At 41.0% G+C, this 14356-nt stretch overlaps 1 protein-coding gene across 1 annotated transcript in view; it reads left to right on the top strand.

Moving 5' to 3' along the window:
• Positions 1–14356, top strand: part of zfhx3b (zinc finger homeobox 3b) — a gene marked incomplete at its 3' end in the record, with an annotated part of 205084 nt that overhangs the window by 157070 nt on the left and 33658 nt on the right. Inside the window, 1 exon segment of the mRNA XM_014027330.1 lies at positions 5123–5354. Coding sequence (XP_013882784.1) covers positions 5123–5354 — 232 coding nt within the window.

Raw genomic sequence — 14356 nt, 5'->3', positions numbered from 1 at the left:
TCATAGGTCAAAGTTAAGTAAACCTCTTCAAGGACACCAACAATGATCTATCTTCACCTTCCCAACTTTCCTTAAGACACWGAGTTCCATTTTGTTTCTTCGTTCCGAAGACAAATATGCAGCCTGTTTTTATTCACCGGTAGTGATGGATCATTTCTGCTGCAAAGGCAGCAGAGGAAGCAACATTGCACATTATGGGCTTTGAGACATGGGGACAGGATGCAGTGGAGATGTGGCAGGGATTAAAGAGCAAAGGGAAAGAGAGGACACGGGCGGGGATGAGGTTCAGGAAGCGGTAGGTATGCAGTTTGCGTCTGCAATACACAAGTCCCTTTTAGCCACAAAGTAAGTTTTAGGCATGTTGTAACTTGCAGTGCCTAATTCAAAGCAGCCACCACACTTTTGGCACCCGGTGGGGCCTCTGTGGTTGGAGCTGTTGTTCGTGCTGCTGGCAGACAGAGCATCATTGGCCAAAACTGCAAGCATTCACTCACTGACTCCAGTCACGGCTTTGCTAAATAACCTGCTTATGTTCCAGGGGAATCCCAGAGTGCAAATGTATGACAATCAAGCTTATGTCAGACCTCTCATAAACAAGTACACTGCTTTTAGGAAGACAGGCATTATTGCTTCGAGTATTTTGTTTTCTTTCTCACAAAGCTCGATTCTCAGTTTGCTTTTCTTTTATTAACATAATTTTGGTTTACAATCTTCAAGCTATAAAATAACTGSTCATATTTTAATTTGAAAGTTCTATAGCTACAGTTGTCTCAGTGAGACAGGGATATTCTCTTCTGCTTATGGGCGTCGTGTTTTTTCAACACAACAGGCACATTGCATTGTCTTCCTTCAGAGTGAATGACCTCATTGGTTATAATTGCTGCAATGACCTCACYGTGGTTGAATAACTAAAATGCTATATGGCTTCATCTCACACTTCTCACATCAGATAGCCAAAACCTGATGCCCACCTCTGTGATTTAGAGGATGTACTCCTCTCATAGATCCTTCCTGTTAGCACACATTGCATGGGTTCAGGTGTGAATTGCAGTTTTCTAAAACCATGTCCGCCTTCTGTGTAGTATATCCACACACACACACACACACACACACACACACACACACACACACACNCACACACACACACACACACACACACACACACACACACACACACACACACACACACACACACACACAAAGAGAGAGAGAAAAGGGCTTTTAGTGCTGAGAATCAGGGAGACAATTACAAAGCAATATCCAAGCAGATACTCAGTGGCTCTCACAGAGGGAATTTGGCAGCTCTCATGGAATTGATAGCTATTTAGCTCACAGATAGTCATCTGTTTTAATGCATTAATTTTGTATTAACAGCACTGACAAATTTAATGGTGGAAATTAGGCTATGATCGTAATGGCATGTGTCTACGTATGTGTGTGTCTTTGTCCATGTCTGTGTGCAAACATGTGGGATATTTTTGTCTATATTTTTGCATGTGCTTGTTGCTGCTGCGCATTGTATCATCAGCTCCTTTGGGAGCCATTCTTTGAAATTACCGGTTTTCTTTCTCCCTTCCACCCTTCCAGTAATACCCCCTTAACCCGGTGTTCACTGGAGTCTCTCAGAAACCACACTGTTTTGTGTTAAAGGTGCACTTTTACTTTGCGTTTAAGTGGCTGAAAACGCAGATGTTATGCCACACTCTGGGTGGGTGTCGAAACTGATACAGGCGAGCATTGCCCACTCAGAGGCCAAGGTGCAGTGAAGAGTTGTGATATGGAGATGATGGGGTGATGCCCACACCGCCCCTGTCCCTCTTTATGTAAAAAAGCACTGAGCACTGCTTCAGCCTCCACAACAAGAGATGAGGTCCTCCATCGTAGAGAGAGGCTTGAAACGACCCAATTGCTGTTTTAAACCATAAAAACTACCACATGTTAACATCAAGCTTTCCGAACTTTCCATTAGATTTTTTTTTCAGGATTTTATTTACAAATTGTAGTTAAATATGGTTTACTCAATGTAAACCATATTTATATCCTACAACTGGCAACCTTCATTTAATTCTGGCATAGTATTTTTCAACCAACACATCAATGTTAACTGTTTAATCAGACCTCACATAAGCAACAGCCCACAGCATGTCTCCATTTTGTTGACTGTAACACTAAAATATAGGCGGTCACACACATTAACTCTCTCAGCTGAATCTACTATATAATTGCTATAAATTTCAAGACAGTTAAGTGGTATTAAAAACATTGAGACAGATGTAGTCAGCCCCCCCTCCCCCTCCCTCCCCCTCTGCTCCACAGCTCCCCTCCYGTTGGGGCCTTGGTAGGGCAGTTAGAGCCCAGCAGACTAGCTCCTCAGAGCCCAACATGACTTTTTCATTAAGGCACCAAATTCCTTCGCTCCAGTTGGAGGTGATTTATCAACCAGGGACTTCATTGCAGGTTCATAGGAAACAGACACAAGTCCCGTCTCATGCATTATTATGTTTCACATTCAAAGTGTGCATGTGTTTTAAAAAAAAAACATGTGGGAAGGAGCTTTCCTGGGAGAAMACTTCATCCAATATGTGTTTGTGCTTTTCGGTGTGATTCTAGAAATTTCAAATGCTGATCATTTGAGCCGATCCTCTGAGAATCACTGGAGAAACTCTGTGTGTGTGATGATCAGAGAGATGCTGTTGTCTCTGTGCATCGTGTTGCCCCCCCACCCCCCACCCCTGTCTTGAATACTGAATGAGCAAGGATCGCCTCGATCTCCATCGGTATGATCTCTTCTCTGTTTCACTAACGCTAATACGCCCCAGACTGCCGTGGGTCATGGCCGGTGCTGAGCTGGTGAAAGTGTTGTTTTACAGGTGCAATCATTTGACATAGTAGATAGAGCTACAAGCGCTGGGGCAGACCGCTTTTGGCCCCATCTGAGGCCATCTCCCTGACCAGTCAGGTTTATAGTAAATTATGGTCGATCGCAGGGCAGGCAGTCTCCAGTTGACTCCTATATAAACCCTGTGCTTTTTATGGGAAACTATAAAACTCCAAGGATTTTTTTCCTACCTCATGAGACTGGCTTTGAAGTTTCCGTCAGGTGCTGTCATTTTTTTTAAACTTGTCTTCTCATAGATTTTTGGAGCCTTGAGTCATTTGCAGCAGCAGCTCTTTTTTTTAATTCAAGACATCTGCTGTGACTAAAAGCAATTTGACTGATTTGCTGTCATCTATAACTGAATCTGTCTCAGATTTCCCTCTACCTTTCTTCTGATGCAATATTTGTGCACAGTGAAGAAGGAGGGGAGGGAGGAGGGCCTTCATGATATCCAGCAACACCTATGCATGACATCATGGACGGCTTAAAACGAGGCGAGAAAGGAGAGCACGCAGAGCTTTTTACAATCACCTAATAACTCTATTACACCAAGCTGTGGGGCTCACAAAGAGGAAAAAAAACWCTCCCATTTCTGTTCCTGGAAGCGGTGTCTTAATGCACATTTTAGGTGTAGAACTGAGAAATGTGAAACCAAAGAGAAAGAAACACAATAGCGCAGAAAACCCCATGGCAATATAACAATATTGCCAGAAAATTAAACATTAGGAGAAAGGGACAAGAGCATTTTGGGGAGGCATAATATTATTACGGCTTTTTTTTTTTACACCAGGCTGTCAACACCTGATTTAGAATTAATGTKGTTAAATGTGTAATGTTTCCACTGCTTTTAGGTGTTCCAGCCTTCCAGGTCATGTTCTGCAGTAGAGGACAGCTTTGTCCTTTTTTCTTTTTCTTTTTGATAAATAAAACAAACTTCTGATTATGAAAATAAAAGTGTGTTAAGGTAAAATAAATTAATGTTTTATGTGTACTACTGGGAAAAAAATAAAAAATAGACTTAATGTTTTGTTGCAGGTGATGATTTTAATATTTGCTTATAAACCTTATTATTATTCACTATTAAATATTATTATTGTTTTCTGTTATTTATAGTAATCATTATGCTTGTTTAGTCAGTTTTAAGTATTCATGTCTATCCAAAATATTTGTTGCACACTGTGCACATTTWTTCCACCCTGCGATGTGCAGATTTTCTTTCCCCTTTCTCTCAGCATGCCTCATGTTATATGCAGGCATCAAAGAAAATTAGTGGGAAAGAGGAAAAACTTTCAGTGATTGACATTGATTTTTGCCACAGAAACCCACAGCGAGCCTTCCCAGTTTCATACAAGTGCAGARAATGACAGGCACGACACAAGTGACCATAGAGAGTGAGGGACTTTTATTGTATACATGTATCAGTGTGATGCTTTGGATGATGGTCAATACCTCTGTTGCTCATAGCAGGCCTGGCCATATTGTGTTGCCCTTGCATCATTGATTGAGCCATGCAGGAGGTAATTAGACTGGAGCTTGGTGGTGCGAGGAGAGGTGGTGGCATGGTGTCACTACAGGGTGTTACGCACGTTGTGACACTACACAGGGTGGGTTGAAGGCTAGACAAGGCATGCTGTTAGGTCTGGAGGTCAATACTGATGCTGATTTCCTGTTTTTTTTTCCTGACGGCTGTCCTGTTGTGGAACGTTCTGTTTTCCTTCAGAATGCCTTCAGTCCCCTCCTGCCTCGCCGCAGGCTGGCTTTGCCGCTTTTTTCCTCTGTGAGAGCGAGAATTTAACTCGCCATGATCAATATTTAGTATCCCATGCGTGAAACAGGCAGATGTTTGGAGTTTCCTTTTTCAGAGACGGGAAGCTTCTGTTGAGTGAAGGGGATCAATGCTTCCTTCCGTCTGTGAAGCTGCAGACCCACGGCCTCTGAAGGATGGCTGATGTGATTTCTGCCCACCCTTGGGCCCCCTGAGACTCGCGTGTCTCCCTGGCCTCCCCTGTCCTGTTAGCCCGCAATACAGACACTCACACAGACAAGTGTGCAGTCCAAACAGTTGTCTCGAAGAGGAAGAGGTCTGGATGTTAAACAACGGGGCTGTGATTGGGAATTGATTTGTTCATTTGCCAACTGTGTGAGTGAAAGGGAGTCGGTGGTGCCTAGCCAGCTATCTGCCATCTACAATAACTTCTCTCTTTCCTCTCCTTTCTCGTTCTCTCTCTCCATTCCCTCCCACAGCACCTGCAGCAGCACGAAAACGCCGTGGAGGGCGATGCCTGCTACTACCACTGTGTGCTGTGCAACTACTCGACCAAGGCCAAGCTCAACCTCATCCAACATGTGCGCTCCATGAAGCACCAGCGCAGCGAGAGCCTCAGGAAGCTCCAGCGCTTGCAGAAGGGCCTGCCAGAGGAGGAGGAAGACCTCGGCTCGATCTTCACCATCCGCAAATGCCCTACTTCAGATACAGGTCAGAGCATGATCCCTGTGGCTTTTTACGTGCGTATGACTTCTTGTTACTCGTTTTGTCTGTTATACACGTGATCTCTCCTGTGTTAGTTCTGCTAAAAGCTCCATGCATCAGCTGTCACAATTTGCATTCTTAATTTTCACTTTTTTTAATGGACTTTCTCATAAAGTTAATATCATCGTCAATAAATCACATCTGGCTCTAAAAAAAAAACATCAACAAAAAAGGTTTTTATGTATTGCTTCTTTTCTACACTTGGTTTGTTTGGATATCCGTGCTTTTAAGCAACATTAAGCATGCCTTTTACATTAATTGAACCAAGTGGCAAAATAAGCAATATGCACATAACGTTTATTTAAAATTTTTTTGTCACAAATATGATTTTGTAAAGGCAGAAATCCCTGTTAATGGAAGCTGCTTGTTTTTAGCCATTAAAGGCAGATTGAGAACAGGCATTAATTCCACAGGAGGAGGAGCTGAACAACTGCAGCAGCAACACCAAAAATAAATAAATACATAAATAAATAAATAAATAAATAAATAAATAAATAAATAAAACAGGCATTGCCACAACTGCAGCATGGCTGAAACAAAGTGCCTCTACTGTCCATTTATTATGGACTGATTAGGAAGAGTGAGCTGCGGTCAATTAACACGCTTTCTTAGTAGAGATTTGGTTTTCTAATCACTTTAACTTCTGCGCCTTGACAAAGGGCCTCCATTGTGTGTCTGTCCAAGAAGAAACCATTACTTCCCTCACACACATACTCGCTGTCTGTGTTATGTGGTAGAAAAAAAAAGGCTAGCCTGTGAAGACGCTTTGTTCCAAGGAGGCAGGGATAATGAAGCCAGCGGCCGGGAAATTGCGCAAAAGGCAGTCACAGATCTGAAGCAAATCATTAGAGAACATATTTAGCTGAGCAATTAGGGACAATTAAGCTTTCTGCTCACTGCACTCCAAATATGTTAATGACTACAGTACAGTGGACAAGCGAACATGCAAAGGCAAAAGGAAGGGCCATTTAGGTTAAAAGGGATGGGGGTTGGGAGGTTTTTTTATTCTCTTTTCTTTAAAAAAAAGAGATGAAGAGTTGTGTTGTTTGCAAATGTTCTTTATTAAAAGTGTTTTTACTAAAGCGTAGATAAGAGTTGAGTTTTTTTCTTAAAACTTTTTTTTTAGGTTTTCGAAACACATTTGTTTGCCCGCAATTAAGGGATCCAAGATTTCGGCAGTGTGCCCCCACAATGGGGCTGTGCATGAGTATCATTACACACACATGCGCGCAGACACATACACACACAAAAGCTTTCTTCCCTGCAGAACTTTATCAAATTACACAAACACTCACTTACTCGAACAGACCATTGCTCTCTAACATAATCTTTATAATTCAGAGGCTTCCGTCACTGCAGTATAAAATAACTTGAATTTATACAGCTTCAAATWTTCTATCCAGTTCCTCAAAAAGACATTTGATTATGATACATAATTGTTTGTTTTATGTTCTTATCAGCAGCGTTTCCATTGGTCTATAGAGACATTGAATCAGCATTTTGACTCAACCATCCCCAAAACATAAAAACTGCTAATTCAACACTTTTTTTCCTTTTTTTGTCCATTTCACACCAGTACAACATCAGCTGTGTTGGTCAGCCTGACAGCCCCGCCTTCTTAGTTAGGGCTAAATGTTTAATTTCCTCTGTAGCTCTTCTGAGGCACAGGCTAAAGCTGTTTCTCAGTAATATTTGCTAAAGTGGCAGAACATTCTCTAGTTTGTTAAACAAAGTTGCTCCTGAATTTTTGGGTCACCTATTAATGTTTACGACGATGCTCTTATTGTTGACCTTTTGTCTTTTTTTCTAATGACATCACATTTGCCTCTGCCTCACACCACCCAAAAAGAAAAGCTGACATATTGGATCTGTCCTGTCGTTGAATTTTTATTGACAGTTGAAATGAAATCCTCCCCTATGTTAAACATGTTTTTTTAATGTTTTAAAACTTTGCATATCATTGTTTCTCATGAGGACGCAGCACATTCAGACTGCAGGGATTTGGTGCCTCAAATCTCCTCGGGGTTTGGAAGTCTGAGGAGAGCAAGKGCAGCAGAAATTAAGTTTCTCTTTAATTAGACCATGCAGGGACAAAAAAAAGCCTGCATTGTTTTAATTTGTGCTCATAGTATAAATGTGCTGCTTAGGCATGTTGCTCCGTGGCCCCACCTCCATTTGTCTTCTTTAACCCTTTATCTGTGGGGAAACAAAGGGGGTCTCAGAGGGACCTCAACCCCACACAGCTGCTGTGTGTGTCGAGATCATTGAATAAAACTCGGCTCCAGCCTAAACTAGTACAGCAATACTAACATGTAGTTTTAAGGACAGCAGCTTATTACCAGCTAGTACAGGGGTCTGCAACCTTCACAATAGAAAGAGCCATTTCTGCTACTTGATGCACTAATAAAAGATGTCCAGAGCTGCAAAAACAAGCTACAACTGTGATTATCAACTGGTGGTCCATGGGCCTTTTCAAGGCCTTTTCGGGAACCTTTCTGGCCATATTATAAATTTTATTATTTATTATTATTTTACACATCAGGACAAATGAAAAGACTATATTCATGTTTAAAAAATCTGTAAATAGTTTATACCAAATTTCATAAAAACTAGTACAACTGAACTATTCAGGCATGTTTTTTTTCTAAGTCTTATTATTATGTAGTCTTCAAATTCTTTAAAGGTAATTCTGATGGAGTTGAGAGAAAGATCATAAAAAGAAGTTAGATTATTTAAGTAAACAGCAGGCTATCATGAGCTAATCAACATGTTTTACTTTTTGTATTAGTAGTATTGATCACATATTTGCATAGAAATAATTTCTGTTGTGCGTATAAAAATAAAAATAAAAAATAAAGTTGTGTTATGTTTGGCGTCATTGTCAAAGAGCCAATGAAGAGGGACCAAAGGGCCACATGTGGCCCCAGAGCCGCAGGTTGCAGACCCCTGAGCTAGTAGATGCATGTAAAACATGGTGACAGTGAAGGTGGAAATATTTGTTTTTGATCAAAGATGATTTGACATAAGGAAAGTAAAATATGTTTTTAGGTTTATAAGTTTAATAATGTGACCTTACTGGTGTTGATGGCAGAACATGTAGGCTTCATGTGCACAAAAGAGAACAGGGCACCAGCAGTAAGAGAGTAGACAGAAATTGATACAGGACAAGTTTGGGGAGCTCCCACGTTAGAATAATTTTGACACTTGAGTTAAGGATGACCTGTTTTCTTTTGAATGATGTTCACCAGGGCATATAACTCAGTGACACATTGAGGTTTCTCATTTTTCAGTATTTAATCATCTAAAGCCTTTTTCTGATCTAGTCCTTTTTTTTTTTTTTTAGTAAAGAACAAAATGAGAGCAGGACTTTAAAAAGGACAATGTGAAACACAACTGAAGAATAAATGCAGTTCTCTGGGAAGTGTTTGCTTTGTTTCTTTGTGTATATGACAGAGACGATGTGAGGGTAAAACAGCTCTGCAAGGCGTTTGAGAATAGTAAAATGTTAGTTTTTTTATTTTTTATTTTCCCCGTTGTGGCGTATGTGTACGCGGGAGCAGAGATGGATAACAAACGTGTCTGACAGTGAGGATTAGCTCCTGCTGTAAATCTGCCTCAGTCACAGATGGCAAGCTCTTGATCGCTGGGCTGTGACGGCTTGGCTCTCATCGCAGGAGGAAATCCCTGTCTGTGAGTCRAGGAGACTGGGAAGGGAGAAGACCGAAGCTGGGGCCGCCTGGGCAGCCAGTTCTTGTCCCCTGTCTGTGTGGACATAGAAACCTGTGTTTTCTAGAACAAGGGCTGTTTTGGGGCAAGGTTATTTGCTTTTGCTGTTCTTTCAACAAACTCTGCGTGGATTTTTGTATTTAAACTTCCAGTTTAGATCAGCATTGCTTTTTAATTACCAGTTGGTAAAAACTGGCCAGTGAAACTGTGTGAATTAATAAATGAAAATAAGGCAAAGGATGTATACAAATGACTGCATAATAGGGGCATCTAATATTAGATCCAGTGCTTGTTTCACTAAAAGGGGTGCACTTTCAGGGTCAGTCATCTAATAGCAAGGCCTGTTCTGAAAACAGAGGCGTTTCTCCTTCCTCTCTTCCTATTGCACAATTAAGAAAATGCTGACAGCTTTTCAGTAATGTGTAAAAAAGGTCCAATAATGCACAGAAAGTATGATTTAGCAATGGTAAATTAGAAGAGTTGACATCCAGTTTGTCAAAATTGTAAGTCAGTTCTAGTATCCAAAAAAACCATAATTTTCTGGATCTTGTCTATTATGCAACAAGACTGTTATTTTCTTCTCTTATCATACTGTTTACTTGACCTGTGGCAATGCTGCAGCTGTGAAAGCTGGGTAACTTAAGAGGTGAGCCAGGCCATGCTCTGGTGGCATGCGAGGTTCATAGTTTGAGCTTTTGCTCCCCACAGGCAACAGCAAAACAGACGGTAGCCATTTCTGGAATGTCCTTCTTTTATTCATGCTTGTTAAAATGCAAAGTAAACCTTTCCAGAAACAGGATATTGTAGCCCTTAACCACCAGACCCTCTCTACATGCCACATTACGGGCAATCTGAGAGTAAGTTGTATGGACAAGACGCTGCAGCAATGCGCTTTTAATAAAGACAGTTATTGCCCCAGTGATGCAGAGTGGATATGAGGATGAGGGCTGTGCAGGCCTGGATGAGCAGGGCCCCAGAGGGCCCGCAGCTCAGCCAGGCCTCTGTTAGTCGCCTGCCTTCTAATCCCTGTCCGAAGGGCATCGAGGCAGCATAGGAAATTGTTTGCTGTCTGCAGAACGTGCCAGGGAATTCATAAATGCATTACTTTTCATTTTGAAAATATTACAAAAGGCTAGACATTTATTAAAAAGCCAAAATGATGGCTTTATAGATTTTCCAGTCATAGTTTAACATTCATATGACTCTGCTGCTCAAACTAACACGAATACATCGTTTGCCTTATCCTTTAGTCTTGCTATAAAATCCTCTGCTTGCTTATCCTGTTATAGCAAACTGAGCAAAAGGCCACCTCACTGTTCTGGGATAAGCTGTGCATCAGAGAGTGTGATGTCCAGTTCTTTATGACGTCTTCTGAGTGAGATCTTCTGTAAATACCAGCTGGCTTTGGCTTTTGCGCATAAAATTTGACGTCTGTGTTTCAGTCTCCTCGTCATCTAGCTTCGAGAACGAAATGCAACATTAATGTTAAAGGTGAGCAGAAAAACCGTGAACCGATTGAGGAAAAGTTGTCTGAAACGCTCAATATGCTCCTCATAATGAAACCATGGAGCTGTTACACAGTTAGAAGTTCCCATGATGAGACCACCTCACTGTATGTTTTATGTGCTTACCTGTCAGTTATGTCATGCAGGTGTAAATATGCCCCAGATTTTATTTTGCAAACTCTCAAACCCATAAATGAGCACACACCTAGGTGTCTGCACGGAAAATCAGGCCGTGTGTGTGTGTGTGTATGGGTATGTGTGTGTGTGTGTGCACGAGGTTCGCCCTGTCAACAAGCTCATCTTCAGAGGTCAACAGCACATTAAAATATTGGTTTTCCCCCTCTCTTGTCAGGACCACACACTTTCCTTGAAAGCTGATCCAAAAGATAGACAGTCCATCAGAAGAYGGTCGTCTCATTTGTACTTACTAAACGTGTTAATGAGTTCTATTTTCAGGCCCACAGGCTTTGCCGCTGGATATTGGAGCAGAGATGGCGATCAGTGGTGAGCGGTGCTGGGTTGAACGATCTGCAGAAGCTAGCAGGGAGGGGAAGTGGGGTAATGCAGTAGCCCCCGCTGCCCCTCATGTCACTCACGCGGAGTGACCACAGCCTCCACAGGGTGCGTCTGTCAGTCAGGGCTGAGCCGGGAAGTCTGTGGTTACAGACAGACAGAGGGGGGGAGGGGGGGGATAGATTAGGTGCCAGAGACATATTGGTTGTGATGAGTTTAATTATAGCAGCAGTCATGTCACTGTCACAGGTGGATGAGATGAAGAAGAAACACAGTTCTACCATTCAATGACTGATTCATTTGAAAACTGGTTGATTGAGTTTATAATATGTAGTTGGCTGTTTTATTTAAGTGTTGTTTCCAGAGTAGTCAGAGGTAAAATGCACAAGTGATTGTTTGTGTTTACATGGGCAAACCCATCCCACCAATATAACCACAGGACATTCTAATGTGATTACAGTTAAACAGTGTCAGTTCCTTGCTACGGTGCACATTACGCAGTAATCACACAGGTGGAATTAGTTCCACAAGTTTACAATGCTGTACGGGCACTATTTTATTTTATTATTTTTTTGTATAGTACTCGTAATATCGCATTCTTTTAAAGCTTTCCCACATGATCCTTACTTGAACTTTCCCCCTACGGCTCACATATTCATCGTACATCCAGCACATTCTCGTCTGTGATATTGATTGCCGCGCAAGTGCATGCCAGGTAATCTAGGAAATAAAAACCGATAMATTTGTTATAAGCTTGCATTGCTTCATTTGTTTGTGAGTTATGGGCAAACAGGTCTGCTTGCTGACAGGATTAGGCAGCTCAGTTTGACCAAAGGCATAGTGAGAGGGAAAAGAAAAAAAAAAAACGGGGAAAGTTGAGCAACTATTGAGTCTAGGCGGGAAAGTTTTATTTAGCCATTTTTTAATAAGACTGTTTGCAGCCCCCAGAGATAGCTGGTAGATCAAAGGCCATGATCTGCGCAATGGATGAGTTCAGCCTGGGTCCAGCAGAGATGATCAGCCTCCCTGACAGCGAAACGAAACCAGAGAGKGAAGGATGCCCTATCTGGCAGCATGTTGCCCTCACACTCCGAAAGCTTCATTAGAATAAAGGCAGATGAAACAAAGAGAGGCTGAAAGCACACATGTAAATCATTATCCACTGTCTGATAAATAGACACAAGCAGTAAGCAGAGTGTGCATTGTGTGCCGTTTGTGTACAAGTACATATTTGTCTGTGTTGCTTAATGTGCAGTTTTATTTTATGCTAGTTACATGTGAAGAAAACATCATTATGGACACACAMAAAAATACAACATTCAGACAGGAGTCGCACAAAGCACACATTCATGTTTTCAGTGCATTAGCAAAAACAGTCCCCTCCAGTGCCTCAGCCACATCAACTAAAAGCAGCCAGGCAGATGGCAGCAATGAGAGAAGTGCAGAAATAATTCAATATTGAACCTCTCTAACCTTTACCTGTGGGCGTGAGCAGCAGTCATTGATTCATGCAGTGCTTGACAGTAACACTACACACCACCTGAGGAGGGTGAGAGGAGGATGGATGAAGAGAAATGGATGAGTTTGGTGGAAAAAAAACAAAAGAAAGGATAATATGAGTAGGAGGACAGCTCTACTGCAAGTTGGTGTGTGTGTGTGTGTGTGTGTGTGTGTGTGTGTGTGTGTGTGTGTGTGTGTGTGTGTGTGTGNGATTTTCAGTATCAAGATTTTTTTTGGGACTTGCTTGATTTTTTTCATAGTTCTAGGACCACTAGAAAGGCTGGGACCCACAACGCACCAAAACTAGTTCTGGACCCCACAACGGCGTAAACAAGGATGTGTGTGTGTGTGTGTGTGTGTGTGTGTGTGTGTGTGTGTGTGTGTGTGTGTGTGTGTGTGTGTGTGTGTGTAACATTAAAGGGAACTTTACAGTCATGGATACTGTAAATTAATCTAGATTTGCCTAGTTTCCTCACATACCCCACCATACTTTTCTCTTTTGCTGGATATTGTCAGCAGCAAACACCAGTTTGATTATGATACCACCAGTGATGCAATAGGAGGATACCAGTGAAAATAAAGCGCCTTCAGGTCTTTCCAGTTATACGTTTACATTAGCTGACACACAGGACGACACCTTTCATGTGGATTTATTTTAACAATACAAATCAGTTATGTAAAACAGTATGATTTTTCTTTGAGTAATATTTGTTTAAAAAAACGTTGATCTATATAATAAAGCTGCTGCAGATGCATACCCAGTAATGACCCAAGACCAAACTAGACCAGACTATMGTTTGAGTAACTAAATACATTCTGTTCTTCCTGGTTTAGCAAATGGTTGATCATACTGTACTGCTCTGTTGTTTTATTATTTGACTTTTCTATATTCTTCCCATGATTGATTTGGAGCAAAGAAACCGAAAGCGAGCAAAGTAAAGAATTATATTTAGGCAGTCAACAAAGTCATTTTAATGACACAAGTAAAAGTACGCTCATAGTTTAGGTGCTTTGGTGATTTTAATATTTTACTTTTYGATAAGATGTTTGTCAATTTGTTAGTAATGTTGCTTAACTACTCATTCTACCACACTCTACTATATTCAACTACATCACTGCCACAAAATTCATCTTGTAAAATAGAAATGATTTAAAAGTTTGAAAATTGGGATTTGTGGAAAGATTATGAACACTCAATATCTTACCTGTCATAAATAGCTCTTTGAACAACCTGAATTTGAATACATCCTGTAATTCTCACTGCATTGATTAACTAATTGGTGAGACGTATATAATAAAGCCTCCTAAAATGCTATTTATTTCAAGTTAGAGTCTTGACAGACTTGATTCATTTTAACATACAAAATACACTGCAAGTAAAAATGGTTTTATAGTCAGGGTAAAACATATTTTTCTGTTTACTTCAACAACGCAGGTTAATGATTTTAGAAGAAAAAAAATCCAATTCTTGATTATATTTTTGTCTGTCTTACACGTTGTTTTTGAGTGCCCTCTGCATAGTTAGTCATGTGAAGCATTAAGATGAATGATCCATAACTTAGAAAAGCAAGCAAATGTCAATTTTCATGCTGCTTGCTCAGTAAGCTTACAGCAGGACACATCAAGTCAATTCAACTCTGTTGCTGAATTTTGTGTGTGTGTGTGTGTGTGTGTGTGTGTGTGTGTGTGTGTGTGTGTGTGTGT

Source organism: Austrofundulus limnaeus, unplaced genomic scaffold, assembly GCF_001266775.1.
Source record: "Austrofundulus limnaeus strain Quisiro unplaced genomic scaffold, Austrofundulus_limnaeus-1.0 Scaffold5, whole genome shotgun sequence".
Lineage (NCBI taxonomy): Eukaryota > Metazoa > Chordata > Actinopteri > Cyprinodontiformes > Rivulidae > Austrofundulus > Austrofundulus limnaeus.
The sequence above is the reverse complement of the archived record's forward strand: the minus strand, read 5'-3'. Positions and strand labels throughout refer to the sequence as shown.